The sequence below is a fragment of the Ornithodoros turicata genome, chromosome 1 (genome assembly GCF_037126465.1).
Source record: "Ornithodoros turicata isolate Travis chromosome 1, ASM3712646v1, whole genome shotgun sequence".
Classification (NCBI taxonomy): domain Eukaryota; kingdom Metazoa; phylum Arthropoda; class Arachnida; order Ixodida; family Argasidae; genus Ornithodoros; species Ornithodoros turicata.
In genome coordinates, this window is record NC_088201.1 from 35,847,958 (window position 1) to 35,861,785 (window position 13,828).

Consider the following 13,828-nt stretch of genomic DNA (forward strand, 5'->3'; position numbering starts at 1 on the left):
CAAAACGGACAAAACTGCCATCCTCTTGTTCCTATGGAGATCATATAAACAAGATGGCTACCGGTGTACTTCATTGAAGTTACTTGTAGTGTAGTGAACTTGAACATTTCCTGATATCTTCTGTCTCCAGGAACAGTACTTCACTTGGCGCTTGGTTTTAATGCGCACACATTTAATCGAAACCTGCACTTATATAAGTCGTGTATTCACTACGTAGGTACAAAAGGGGATGCTGCATCACTGATGCAGTTTAAATCACACGAGTAATGTTGAAGGTCATTCCGAAGATAACGCTGCTTCCATGGAGTCCGCTTGCAAGAAACGCACATCGAAAACTTACTAGCTTCCCGCCTCCATTTGAGTCGCTGTTTAACCAATGTATAGCACACAAAGATCGTACCGCAATTATTGATGTGCATGGTAGCCACAGTTATGCGAACATACTTGCCCGAAGCGCTTCGCTTAAAAAGAAATTGGATCCATTCCTTAAAGAAAAATCGCAGCAGCGCATTGCATTTCTCTGTCCAAACGATTCTCGGTATGTTGCAGCGCAATGGGCATGTTGGCTAGGAGAAAACGTTGCTGTTCCACTGTATCGAGAACATCCGCGACCAGTCCTTGAATATTACATTAAAGATTCTCAAAGTTCAGTCCTAGTTACTACAGAGGAATATGCTGATCGTTTACAGCCGATATCGAAAGATCTAGATTTGCCTATTGTAGTCACCGATTTAGAGAGTGCGGTGCTTGAGGACATCATGCCCATCACAAAGCAGGTATGACTCCCGCAGAGTCGTGTGATAGTTTCATGATATTTGTGCCCTCTGTAGGTGTTGGAAGACTGGAAGAGGATGAAGAAAAAGAATGCCCAGATTCTTTATACAAGTGGAACAACAGGACCTCCAAAGGGAGTTGTGACGACTCACCACAATATATATGTCCAATCAGCTGCTCTTCTCAGCTCGTGGGAATACCGCCCGTCAGATGTAATACTGCATACACTTCCGTTACACCACACGCACGGCATAATAAATGCTCTGGTAGCCCCACTCTACGCTGGAAGTATAATCGTCATGTTACCCAAGTTTGATGCAGCTGATGTAAGTTATACGTTAAATTTTAATCTAGGCTTACTGGCTTAACCAATAGGCTTGAGTAGCGTAGCCATATGAAACAAGAAAGCAAAAGAGGCAAATGGAGAGCACCAAAGCATACATAATTATGTTTCACAGCATCCTACACTATATGCCACATTGATAACACTGTGAGAAATAGTGCCACTGGTGGACGGTCAACTGCAAAATTTAAAACTAAAAAATGTAAAACTGTCATTGTTTTCAACAAATGTGGTTGAATGGTTGAACAAATGTGGTTGTGGTTCAAGAATGTGGTTGCCATGTTCGTTGCATAACGGAAGACTGCAGGTAAGCCCGAACATCAGTTTTATTTTTTTGATGAATGACCAAGCATAAAAACAGTTTTTCTTTCAGCAAATTTTGAATGCCTTGGAGCACCGGGCAAACCTCCCTGGGGTTTCCAAACCAGTAGCAAATATACAGACAGACCGCAGTCGGATTGCTGCCTGTCTGTGTGTTTGTTATCCTCATTATTTGTTGCCAAACTTCCTAAGTGATACTTCTTACTTCTTCCATGCTAGCCTTGTCATATAGTCCAGAGACAGAATCTAATCTCTATCTATTAAACACAATCCACATATATTTGGGGTTGGGAATGACATATGTGCTGCATACTTTTAACTTCATGTCCAGAGTAACTTGGTTGAGGAGGCAAAGTTTCACCTCCTCAAACCTGCCACCTTTCTCACAGTATTCTCAATATGTGTGGTCTATTTGAGGTTGCATATACTGGCATCCAACAGCCTTTGAAAGACCTACTTGAGGTGGAAACTGCACCATTCAGAATAACACTGAAGAAACATATTGGGAATACCATCCAGTCCAATTGCCTTTTTGCTGTTGATAGAAATAAATGAGTTCACTATTTCCCAAGGTCAGGTGTCCTGCTGACCTTGGGACCTCTGCCGTTGACCCACCTCAAAAAGCAGAGTGAGAAGAGCATGACACATTTTTAGCATCTTTCAAAATTTTATACTTTATGTGCACTGCTGAATTTTATGTGCTGGCATATTGTATGAAGAAAACTCCATTCCCCACCTAGGTGTGGAACTACCTCCTAGAACCGCCTGCAGGGGTTCCTCGACCTAACGTTTATATGGCTGTGCCCACGATTTATGCAAGGTTAATAGAACATTATAATAAACTTTTTACTGGTAGTGGTCCATACTCCAGAAGTAAAGAATTTATACGAGCAACATGCGCACAAAAAATTAGGTGAGTGGAAATCTGGTTGTTGCTATGCTTGCAATTCACACAACACGTCTTAGTTAAAGTGCACGTCAATGCTTTCCTATAGACTCATGATCAGTGGATCAGCTGCACTCCCTCTCCCAGTTCTCGAGCAGTGGAAGGAAATTACAGGCCACACATTATTAGAACGTTACGGAATGACCGAAATAGGCATGGCTCTCGGCAACCCTTTGCACGGAAAAAGAAAGCCAGGTGATCAGCTCTCACTATTGTGTCTGTGCTATCTGTAACACATGACCCATTCAAGCTCAGCAGCAATGAGGCAATTTCTTGAGGGCAATGCATAAGTAAAACCATGGTATTGCAGGATACAGCAGAGCATACCATTGCGCGCTTCGAGAAAGAACCGCCACCTCGAAGTGAGGGTCTGGATTAGCCCCTGTGTAACAGAAACATGTGTACACGACTTCATTTGACAAATGTACGTGTGATCTGGGTATACTACATACCGTATACAGAGTGTCTCAACTAATGTGTTAAAAGTCATTCAAAGAAGCTAACTAAAATAAAAGCTTACAGTCAGTAAAATTAAAACTATTAACTTTTTCCATCAGTTCATATTAATATGCTGCTATATGCCACTACAATCACTTTGTAATATGCCAAGTATAGTGTATTTTTCTTTCTTCTTTTCTTTTTTTCTATTCTGGCTGGTAGAAATGATAGAACTTACATCAGTCACCCTTAAGCTGACAGGAGGTAAATCCAGTGGCCTTGCTAAATTAGGGAAGTACAGTCTAGTGCTTCAAGAATCATGTGCAAGTTATGCAGAGCTTTGGTAACAGTTCAGCTTTAAATCCTGAAGTCCACTTATTTTCTCAAAACCCATCATGCTGGTGAGATTGGCAAAGATGTATATTCTTAATGAGGTTCAAAGACAACAGACATGTGAAACATCCTCCTGTCAACAAAATGTTCTCTGCAAATTGGCCTCCCGAGCCAATCAGAACACAAAAGAGTTTTTCACACAAAGACAATATTCATCGGGACTTTTTTACCAATTAGTTTGGACATACTACATACAGCATTTCTCCATGTACACAAATGAGAGATGGTAGAGTTACATTTGAACTAAAGAAAAAAAAAAAAAAAACTGCAAAATGGTATGTTCTGTACTGACAGAAAGCAATTATAAAAAAAGGAAAGGAAATTCTTTGTGCCTTCCACAGGGCCCCAAAAATAGACCAGGGATCTGTGAGATCCATATTCAATACAGTTGTATACTACGTTTTAAGTGCTGCCTATCAGTGTTAGTCCTGGTGGAAGTAAAACAGTTAACTGTTGACACCAGCAATTTCCCTATAACCCCTAGAAATTTCCGAGATGGCTCAATACAGCTCGGCTACCAATGCATGTACCCATAAACATATACCCCCCTCCCAGGAAGCTTGGTACTCCGCCAGAGGTCGATTTCTAGGGCAAATAACTGTGTGACACATTTTACGAAGACTGATGAGTACTCGTAATTCCCAGCACCACGCGTTTACTGCACAGATATGTGGATTTAATTTTCCAGGGTTTGTGGGAAAACCCTTTCCTGGAGTGGAAGTTTCCATTGTCAAGCAAAATGCCTATTCTAACAAAGGATATGATGTCATTGCATCCGGTGATCACCACAAAACAACAGTGATGCAGAACCATGAAAATGAATGCGGAGAGCTTCTTGTTAAAGGGCCAAATGTGTTCAAGGAGTATTGGAATAGACTAGATGCTACTGAAGAGGCATTTACCAGTGACGGTTGGTTCAAAACAGGTATGTTCACTAACCCATTAAATTCTCATTAAATAGCTGCACACAAAGTGTGTGCTGAATGTCATTGCATTCAAACGCAGGAAAAGTGGCACTGTCTCCAAAAAAAAAAAAAAGTACATGTGCAATGGGAAACAATCAATACTGGCTCTAAAGGAATAAAGATATGAAATTGGAAGAATGCAAAAAGTGTGTGCAGAGAATCTACTCTTCCTGAAAGATTTTTTGTTGTCGCTTTCCTGATCAATCCTGCTCAGTGATCTTTTTTCACCAGGGGATACCGCTCAGTTTACTGATGGCGACTACCGTATCCTGGGCCGCACTTCATCTGACATTATTAAAAGTGGCGGCTACAAAATTAGTGCACTTGATGTGGAACGTCACCTTCTGGCCCACCCTAACATCCGCGACTGCGCCGTCGTGGGAGTTCCTGACCTCACCTGGGGCGAGAAGGTCGCCTGCGTTGTTGCTCTGCATGACCCCAAGAGGACGCTGACTTTACAGTGCCTTCGTGAATGGGGTAAACACGAAATGGATGCTGCCATGATGCCAGCCGTGCTCAAAGTGATGGATGATATCCCGCGGAATGCCATGGGAAAAGTCAACAAGAAGGATATTGCTGCTCAGTTTAGTTGCCAGGCACGGTGATAGAACAAAACACATAAAATATAATTAATAAATAAAATAAAATAAAAAAAACTTTGTTTTCTTGCGTGAAGTGGATTTTCTCTCTGAAGTAGGGAGCTACTATAAACACGAATAAACAACTGTTAAATGTACAACATCCCATGCTATCATAGGCAGTGAATTGTCAGAACCTCCCAGAGCTCCCTCTAATTCAGCATCAAATACAAGAATGCTAATCCGAAAGTCAACTCCAGAAAACCCTGCTGCTTTATAGCATATTGCATTGTGGACATTGTTTACAAGTGGACCTGAGGCAGCAGGGATAGCACCCAAAGTGTGCAGGGAAAGTTGTGTATTTTGTAATCAATTGGCACTCCAGATCAAAGCCCATGTAAAAGCATATGGTCTTAATGGCATAGCCAGTGCATTGTGTGTAAGTGGAGGTAAGAAGAATGGGTTTTCGCAGGTTCATAAAAGGAGCAATGAAGACTCTTACTAATTTCTGTCTGCCTACACTAAAGTATGCAACTATAAGCACCATGTAGTGCTATTCTCCCTGAAGTCAGTGGTATAAAGTTGTGTACCCAGTGGCTATGTCGTTGAAAGGCGGCTCCTTACTGGGACATAAAGCATCCCACCTCATACGTGCTGGGGGCCGTGATGCGCACTGGTGACCTCCAACAGACATACTGCTTTAACACAAGGACATGAAAACTGTTCAGCTGGTAAAGAGTACACATGCCTTGTTTCGGTTCTGTGACTGTAGCACACTGTGCATGGCCTTTGTATCACAAACTCTTGAACAAGCTTGGTAAAAACGAAGGCTGAGCATGTTATACTGAGATTACAAATACGTTCTGCAGAAGCTACTGGGTCTTCGCAGTAATATTTGTAGTTGATCATTACACAGCTGCAAACGTTGTTTTACTGTGGTCGTTAACTCGTCCTTTAAAGGAGCATGGGAGGGCTCCAAGCAAATATTTCAGGAGAAGTAGAAATTAGGATTACCAGCCTCGAATTACATGTTCACGAAAAGGTACGAGTGCATCACGCAGTTCGGTGCGCAAGAGTATCAATCTCACTGGTCAGAAAAGCCCCTTCCCTCGACTGCCAGCCTTGCGACGTCATCTCATCCATCCAGTAGTGAGGGATCCAGGCATTTTCTTCCTTTTCACGGTTGTATTTGACACCACCTGTCCAGAGTTTGAAGCAGGGTAGTAGGCATGTCGCCTTGCTCTTGTACCATTGCAGATGCAGCCAACAAAAGTGTGTGGATGGTCAGTGATGATGCAAATGCCTGCGATGTTAAGCTCAGTACTACATTTTCCCCCTTTGCTCACAAATGTAACATTTAGCTTGACACTGAATCAGGCCACATTAGCAAATAATGAAACAACTAGCAACAGTGATACTTTAGTTTGCATTAGAAAATCGAGTCCCAAAAAGGAAACTTTAGGCAATGCCCTTTTTAATTGTAGTTGGAAAAAAAGAGGTGTACAACTAACTCAAAACGGTCTTGCCAATGTTATCATTGTGACAAATACTGCATTTAGCTTCTAACAGCTTTCTCACGCTCCTTTTCTTTCTTTGCTGCTTCTACCTTTGCTTCCTCCTCCTCGTGTTTCTTTATGAGTTTCTCAACTTCAGAGAAAGGCAAAATAGAAATCTTGGTTTTGTGTTTCTGCTCATCTCGTGTCAGTGTGGCCATCTCCAACTTGTCTGCAGTGAGTTTCGTCATGTCCAGAGTTTTGCTAAGCACCTTGATAGCCAAAGCAAGGGCGTCCTTTAGTGTTGTCTCCCCTTCTTTATATTCCTGCTTCAGTATGGAAACGGCTGCCGCACTGTTGTTGCCAATGCATGTTGCTTTCCAGCCTCCGTAATTCCCACTTGGATCAGACTGGTAGAGTTGATATCCGTAGTGCTTATCCCAGCCCATGTAAAGGATGGACACCCCGAACGGGCGCTTCCCTCCATACTGAGTGTACGCTTGCTTCAGATCACAAAGCCAGCTGACAAGACGCTCACACGGAATGGATTCCCCGTACTGCAAAAGGTAGCGTTGAGCGATCTGTCGAAGCTCGTTTGTGAGTACATTTGCATCGGATGTAATGCCTGCAACGCTACACGCCATGTCTTCATGGAGCTTGTAAATTTTCTCAGCAGTGAAAACTTCATCCAATAGCTTATTTGTGTTTCTCCTCTCAGCGGCCAAGACTATTCCGTCTGAAGCAAGGATACCAAGACAAGTGCCGGCATGGCCGATAGCTTCCATAGCATATTCAACTTGATACAGTCTACCTTCTGGGCTGAAGATCGTTGTTCTTGAGTCGTAACGGCGTGCCATGGTTTTGTATTAGTTCAATCGCTAGCTTGACACACAGCTACCACAATAGAACACGCTGAAGTTCGTGACTTGCAAATAACAAACGTTTGAAAAACTCACATGCGGCGCTGTCGTAGAAAGGTAGAGAATCCGGCCTTCTTTCCATGCACAGCTAGACGTAGTATCGCATATCGCAATGATGACATGTTGACACAATCGAATTAATATAGGGTTGATACATTTAGTATTGTTTCTGGATACCTTAACCTCGACCGCCCTTGTTTCTGAACATAACTGTATTGATATTATGTAGTTATAAAAGTAAGCGACGACTGCACAAATCGCGCAAATGACATCATATCCGATTAGGCTAATATGACATCACAGACATGGGTCTAGAAAGATTTTTTGAGAGAGATTAATGAGGTGCACACAAGGTAAACAAGTGTGTGTGTGTGTGTGTTGTACAACTGCAAATACACGCCCTGTGACAAACATGGCAAATGCTCGCACAAGACATTTTTTCAAGTTGGTGCAAAAGCGGATGTGACGTTGCTTGTGTCATAGTAACGGCAGCAACTGCTAGCAACGATGGCCTGTTGATGGCACGGTTTTTCTATTAATTTTTTTTTTACCTGCTCTCTAAAAAGCAAGCGAGAGACTCAAGATCAGGAAGGACGTAAACAAACAAGGTTTCAAACACAGCAGTCCCTCATTATCCATTTATCCGCGCTTTCGGGGAAGTGATACGTGATGCTTTTCGCTCTACCGTGTTCTTCCGAATCATGGCCAGACTATGCTAGCTACCACAGCCAGACTGCTGTTAAATTAATTCTTGCTGCCATACTTGTCATTATTACTTGTTTTGATAATGCAAGAAATAAATGATTTTTCAAAGTTTCGCTTGAGTATATGCTTCAAACATTTCTTTCTACTTAACTTCCTATTCTTATCAAATATGCAGATTTGATCGTTATCTCGGTAGTAGCAGCAGCAGGTAGCAGCCTCCATTGCATACCATTTGCTCTTCCTTGGTGCTGTGGCTGTTTTTTACTTGAAGTGTTGCTGAGACAAGCTAATGTGTGTAAGATAGATGCATAACTCCGCATTTCTTTTCTTTTCTTTTTTTTTTGCATTTGTTGGACTCCTCGCAAGGAAGTCTGTAAATGTTCAGAAAATTTTAAATACATGAGTGACAGTGGTATACTCTTCCACAACCAATCTCACAATCTTATCTTTCCCACTAACCAATTCAAAATGTTTATATCATTTCTTCAGGATTCCATTATACAGAAATCAAGGATATCTGGATATGTTCTACATATGCTTGACCTGGATTATTTTACATTGGCTTATTCATGTCTGCTTTCACAGTAGACTATTTCTGACTAGATGATCAGAAAACTTTTGCTTCTGTTTTTCTTTTTTGCAGTCTCCAAATATGACTCTTCCACGACAGTACCTGAGGCTACGACATGTCTGGACACGCAGCACTTCCAGGAGTCGTCCTGACGAATTTTTTACTGTGCAAAAAATTTCTAGAAAATGTTCAACATCAAACAAAGTCTCCCTAGAATTCCTTCCTCCATTTTGCCCTGTATTTGGAAATGTTCAAGATCATTACAATAGAGTCGCTGTAATAGACTCTATGGGCACGCACAGCTATTTGAAATTGTTGCGGTTCAGTCAAAGCATCGAAGATCAATTGAGGCACATCATAAACAGTAAAAATCAGACAAGGATAGCATTTCTCTGCCCTAGTGATATCAGATATGTTGCCACACAGTGGGCTTGCTGGCTCAGTGGAAATGTAGCAGTTCCACTATACCACCAGCATCCTAATGCTATGCTGGAGTATTACATCAAGGACTCTCAGTCATCAGTGCTAGTGACAACAAGGGAATATGCTGAACGGATTCAGCCACTTGGACGGCAGCTTGGATTGCCAGTCATCATACCTGAGGTGCCCGACGATGAAAATGCTCTTCCTTTTGGCAAAAACCAATGGGTGAGCATGTACCTTGCAAAGAGCAGCATTTCTTCCTTGGTTCATAGCTTCCTCCACCATTCCTTCTTCGTACCATCTTCTTATTCCTCCTCCAAGGAAATTGATGTGTAAACCATGGCAAACAGTTTTTAATGATTGATGCGAAGCTTCTTGAAGTATCTTCTGTCATAGAATGGTTATTCAGTGATGCAAGGGAAAGCATTAAAAAATGGCAACATTCATGTTTATTTATTAATAAGCACCCTATTGTTGCAATACTTGAGTGACATGCTTAATTACAAGGTGTACGTAAAACCCAAGGCCAGCATCATGCATTTTTACAATTGGGTATGACATTCCTAAACTTGTGCCTAGTTGGAGGAACAAATGGTACGACTACTGAAAATGTCTCCTTTTTTTTAGGACGACCTCAAAGAAAAAGATGCATTGATGATGTACACAAGTGGGACAACAGGACCACCAAAAGGTGTAGTGCTATCCTTTGGAAACATTCACTTCCAAACCTCACAAATAAGACACGCTTGGGAATGGACTTCGAATGATGTTATGCTGCATGCACTACCACTGCATCATACTCATGGCATCATCAGTGGATTGCTCACTCCACACTACTCTGGAGCCACATGCTTCATGTTACCCAAGTTTGATGCTGCTGAGGTGTGTTACTTCTGCTCATCTTGTAACTCAAATGCATATCACAAAGTGAAACCTGTTTTGTTTTATATGTGCTCAGAACAGTTTACCTGCCAGTGGGTGGCAGCATGCTGCTGCTCAGTGGGGCAGCATCATAGGGAATTCTGCAAAAAATTTGCCCAAAAGCGTCTGCAAAAAAATAAAATTAAAATAACTAAATAATTGAGGACCAGCTGGAACTGGATGAATAGCAGCTTGAAGAAACAAATTGCCTACTGAGTAATAATGTCACCTGGATTATATCCCTGCAGAGCTTGATGGTCTGCCAGATATTTTTGAATTATACTTTTTTCATCTCCATTGTGTAAAGTGGACAGAACGCCTTCGAATATACTATAAAACATGCGGATATGTAAGAGACATTTCTAAAAGTCACTCTGATTAAAGTAGTAAAAAATATGTACCAAATTCACAAAGAAAAAAAACTTTCAAGTTCCCTAGTAGAGCAAGATCTTTTTGATGATGTAGGTCCATAAGGGCATATTGTATGAAACTTATTTTTGTTGTTGGAATTTGCAATTTCAGGATGTAAATGCCAATGTTTTACACATGCATGGCTCTTCGAGGTTTTCAGAGATACCTGTGTGTTTTCAAATACTTTCTCCTCTGACTTTTTGATATAATTTTCACAATCTTAAGGTATGGAAGCACTTGCTTCATCACGACAACAACAAACCACCCGTATCAGTATTCATGGCTGTTCCAACAATGTACACAAAACTGGTTGAATACTACAACCAGCACTTGCGTAACCGGAAAGAAACTTCACCGGAAGCAGTAAAGGAGACCTTTACAAAAAATATAAGGTGAGCACTTGCATTTGCACTTGGGGAACATCTGTGAACACTTGTCGACAGACCTTAACGACTGTGTATGGAAATGGACAGGTTTGTCATCAGTGGATCAGCTTCTCTACCACAGCCAGTCTTAGAAAACTTTCAGGATATAACAGGAATGACCATACTAGAGAGGTACGGAATGACTGAAGTTGGTGTTCCATTGTCAAATCAGCTGCATGGAAAAAGGCACCCAGGTAATAAGAGTGAACTGGACAACTGTGTGTTGTTAACAGTCTGGACAGCATTTGAAACGTAGCCTGAAGAAACGTCCCTTTTCCTCTTCCCAGGTTGTGTTGGCTACCCAACTGCTGGTGTAGAAGTCTGCATTGCAGAACTTGATGAAAGTCAGAAAAATGGCTATAGACCTATTGTGATTGGGAATTCCAAAGGAAGCACGATAATGGGAAATAAAAGTGACACATCAGGAGAACTGTTCATACGGGGAGGAAATGTGTTCAAGTGTTACTGGAAACGACAAGAGGCAACGAAGAATTCTTTTACAAAAGACGGGTGGTTCAAAACAGGTATATTACTTTCACTTAACTTTGTGGTAGAATCTATGATAAAAGCTATTATACCCGGCATTTTTGCTTAAACGCAGGCCAGCTGGTGAAAGAGATACGTGAAGAAATATAAGCCTGAGCTTAGGCAACACTCTCAAGGACGACGACATGTACGACAGCTCGTACATGTACATTGTTGTACGTGTCGTCCTTCTTCAGAGTGTTGTGCAAGCTCAGGCTTATATTTCTTCATGGATACCAAATATTTAATTAGTGGGTTTTAGGCAAAAGTGAGATGGCAGAATGGGAGACAACCCTTACTGAAAGCCATTCCACTTCTAAATAATCCTGAAATGTGCACGTGCGTTGAAATATTCATTGCAGAATTTTGCTATGCAAATGAGTTGAAACCAAAACCTTGCTGGTCGGGAGCGCAGGGGGCATAGCACTTGTTCCACGTCATAGGGCCCCATGCTTTGGAGCGATGGAAAGTAGGTGCTGCCTTGCAACTCAGATAAGCTTCCCTCGACATAGGTAATTGTGCTCCAGTGGCGCACAGTTTTTGTTTAGGCTCATTTGCATAGAGAGTTTCGGCGATTGATATTTCACGGTGCATGCTCATTTCAGGATTTTTAGAACATAGAATGGCCTTCAATAAGGATTGTCTCCCATTCTGCTATCTCACTTTTGCCCGAAATTGTCTAATTAATGAGTTAATTAATGAATTTTAGGTAATTAGTCATCATGTAGTTACATACTCTCTTGGAGAGGATGTCAGCCTGTCCGTATAACTCAACTGCAAAAACGATACTCTATACTGCTCTCATAACATTTTTATAAAAAACATGTAAAGGATCTTACAAAATGCCCAGTAGAAGGGAACATCCATTAGAACAAAAATTACCACAAATATACAAGGAGTGGCACTTAGACCACATACGTGAAGATAAGGACAGTGGTATATGGAGAAGGGTTAAAGTGCAGGCTAGCTGGCGATGCATGTGCAAGGAATACCCTGCAACACAGAGACAAAGACAGTGGCACTAAGTGACCACCAAATGTATGTCTGTGTCTTAAAGGGCCACCAAAGTGCAAAAATTTCTCCTCGCGGAATGACCTTGACACCAACACAAAAGGAATGGGAATCATTGGTTGCGTCGTTCGTGATTTATGAGCGCAAGAAGACGCAATTTATGTTTTCCCTTTTCCTCTCATTCTCAAGAAGGCCGACAATGCCGAATGAGCTCTCATTGATCTCCTCAACTTATTTGTCCAATCATCGCAGGAGAAGAAACCAATCCGAGGACTCTCTGCCTTGTCGCGCTTCTTGAGAAGGCGATGGAGGGAAAGCTTAAATTGCGGTTTCTTTCACTTGTAAATCACGAATGATGCAACCGATGAATTCCATTCTTTTTGTATTGCTGTCAAGGTAACAGTGTCACATTCTGCGAAAAGGAATTTTTGCACTTTATAGTGCCCCCTTAACGCAAGTTGTCATGCAGGCATTTATCTTGCCTGCTTCTTTGGAGCAGAGCAAATAGGTGCAGAGCAGTGATTTAGCATTGTATATGTCAAATACATAAGCCACAAGTTTGCAAAATGAAGGGTACTGTAGTACTTCCTGAGAAAGTAGCCTCATGGTTATTTCCCAAAGCAGAGAACATTTTCTAGTGCTTCTGGCCTATCAAGTGACAAAATGTAGTGACTAGGTTGCTGCAACCTGTGGTAGTGGAAGCTACACCTACCGTGCCATGCATCGTGTGCGGTTGGGTTCTCAAGGAATGGGCTTAACAGTACCAAGCAAGAGAGACACATAGGGATGTGTTCTAGAGTGAATAAAATGCACAAGCTCGTCTTATTAGTGTGTTGCAATGGATTCTGAAGCATTCGTTGGTAAAATAATGTGTTGTATCAACACCTCTAAGTTGCTTCCTGTTAGAAGTGCTACAACAAACAATACTCCATAAATCTACATGGTAGAAAGCAACTTTTTTTTTTTAGCGACTATCTGGGATATTAACCAAAGTGAAAATTGTTAACAAATTTAGCCTAAAGTTTAAATATGGTGTTGCACGTAGCACATAATTTGCATAACATGAGAAATCAGTGAATGTTTCTTTCCAGGGATGTACAGATAAATCGTAAGCATGTCCCAAAAAGCAGTGTTTTTCATTCCTGCAGGTGACAGTGCTGAGTGCATTGATGGTGTGTACAAGATTCTCGGCAGGACCTCTGCAGACATAATCAAAACAGGCGGCTACAAAGTTAGCGCCTTGGATGTGGAACGCCATCTTCTGTCACACGAAAATATCAAGGAGTGTACTGTAGTTGGAGCTCCCGACGACGTATGGGGGGAGAGGGTTGCGGCAGTTGTTGTTTTAAAAGATCAGTCGAAAGAGCTAAAACTGGAAGAACTTCGTGCCTGGTGTAAGGAGCTAATGCCACCCTACAATGTGCCTAGCATTCTCCACTGCGTCTCATCCCTCGAACGTAATTTTCTCGGGAAAGTAAATAAGAAAGAACTAGTCAAAAAGATGTGGCCAACACCTTTGAAATAAAGTAAGTTTCACTCTACACACAGGATATATGAAAAAAAAAAATGGCTGTCCTTATGCTTATAACAGTAACAAATGCCATTGTGTGGTCAGACCATAAACATTCAATAAAAGAAATAAAACCTTGTAACCCACTGGTCAGC

At 41.6% G+C, this 13,828-nt stretch overlaps 3 protein-coding genes across 5 annotated transcripts; 2 read left to right on the forward strand and 1 right to left on the reverse strand.

Annotated features, from left to right (window-relative positions):
• Nucleotides 1-31: 31 nt before the first annotated feature.
• LOC135377990 (malonate--CoA ligase ACSF3, mitochondrial-like) lies at nt 32-4,849 on the forward strand. The gene is made up of 6 exons (XM_064610781.1): nt 32-776; nt 831-1,100; nt 2,179-2,351; nt 2,434-2,579; nt 3,904-4,140; nt 4,412-4,849. Exons 1-6 carry the CDS (start codon nt 267-269, stop codon nt 4,783-4,785), a joined length of 1,710 nt encoding a protein of 569 aa, XP_064466851.1. The 5' UTR covers nt 32-266; the 3' UTR covers nt 4,786-4,849.
• Nucleotides 4,850-6,205: 1,356 nt separating this feature from the next.
• On the reverse strand, nt 6,206-7,243 carry LOC135377992 (proteasome subunit alpha type-4-like). Its single transcript, XM_064610784.1, has one exon. It carries the CDS (start codon nt 7,106-7,108, stop codon nt 6,314-6,316), a length of 795 nt encoding a protein of 264 aa, XP_064466854.1. The 5' UTR covers nt 7,109-7,243; the 3' UTR covers nt 6,206-6,313.
• A 404-nt stretch (nt 7,244-7,647) lies between these two features.
• On the forward strand, nt 7,648-13,826 carry LOC135377988 (malonate--CoA ligase ACSF3, mitochondrial-like). 3 transcript variants are annotated; one of them, XM_064610780.1, is made up of 7 exons: nt 7,648-7,779; nt 8,520-9,095; nt 9,498-9,752; nt 10,428-10,594; nt 10,676-10,821; nt 10,915-11,151; nt 13,312-13,826. In XM_064610780.1, the coding sequence occupies exons 2-7, from the start codon at nt 8,529-8,531 to the stop codon at nt 13,686-13,688; spliced, it is 1,749 nt and encodes a 582-aa protein (XP_064466850.1). In that variant the 5' UTR covers nt 7,648-7,779; nt 8,520-8,528; the 3' UTR covers nt 13,689-13,826. The 3 variants fall into 3 exon arrangements, with proteins under 3 accessions (XP_064466850.1, XP_064466848.1, XP_064466849.1); XM_064610778.1 differs by lacking the exon at nt 7,648-7,779 and adding an exon at nt 7,808-8,171; XM_064610779.1 differs by lacking the exon at nt 7,648-7,779 and adding an exon at nt 7,808-8,167.
• Nucleotides 13,827-13,828: the final 2 nt, after the last annotated feature.

Excerpts from the sequence above, each read along its gene's own strand:
- LOC135377988 (XM_064610778.1), top strand. Across the intron at positions 9,096-9,497 it reads CTTTTGGCAAAAACCAATGG|GACGACCTCAAAGAAAAAGA; the intron begins GTGAGCATGTAC and ends CCTTTTTTTTAG. Across the intron at positions 11,152-13,311 it reads AGACGGGTGGTTCAAAACAG|GTGACAGTGCTGAGTGCATT; the intron begins GTATATTACTTT and ends TCATTCCTGCAG.
- LOC135377990 (XM_064610781.1), top strand. The coding sequence starts at position 267 with ATGTTGAAGGTCATTCCGAAGATAACGCTGCTTCCATGGAGTCCGCTT. Across the intron at positions 1,101-2,178 it reads CCAAGTTTGATGCAGCTGAT|GTGTGGAACTACCTCCTAGA; the intron begins GTAAGTTATACG and ends TTCCCCACCTAG. Across the intron at positions 2,580-3,903 it reads GCACGGAAAAAGAAAGCCAG|GGTTTGTGGGAAAACCCTTT; the intron begins GTGATCAGCTCT and ends TTAATTTTCCAG.
- LOC135377992 (XM_064610784.1), bottom strand. The coding sequence starts at position 7,108 with ATGGCACGCCGTTACGACTCAAGAACAACGATCTTCAGCCCAGAAGGT.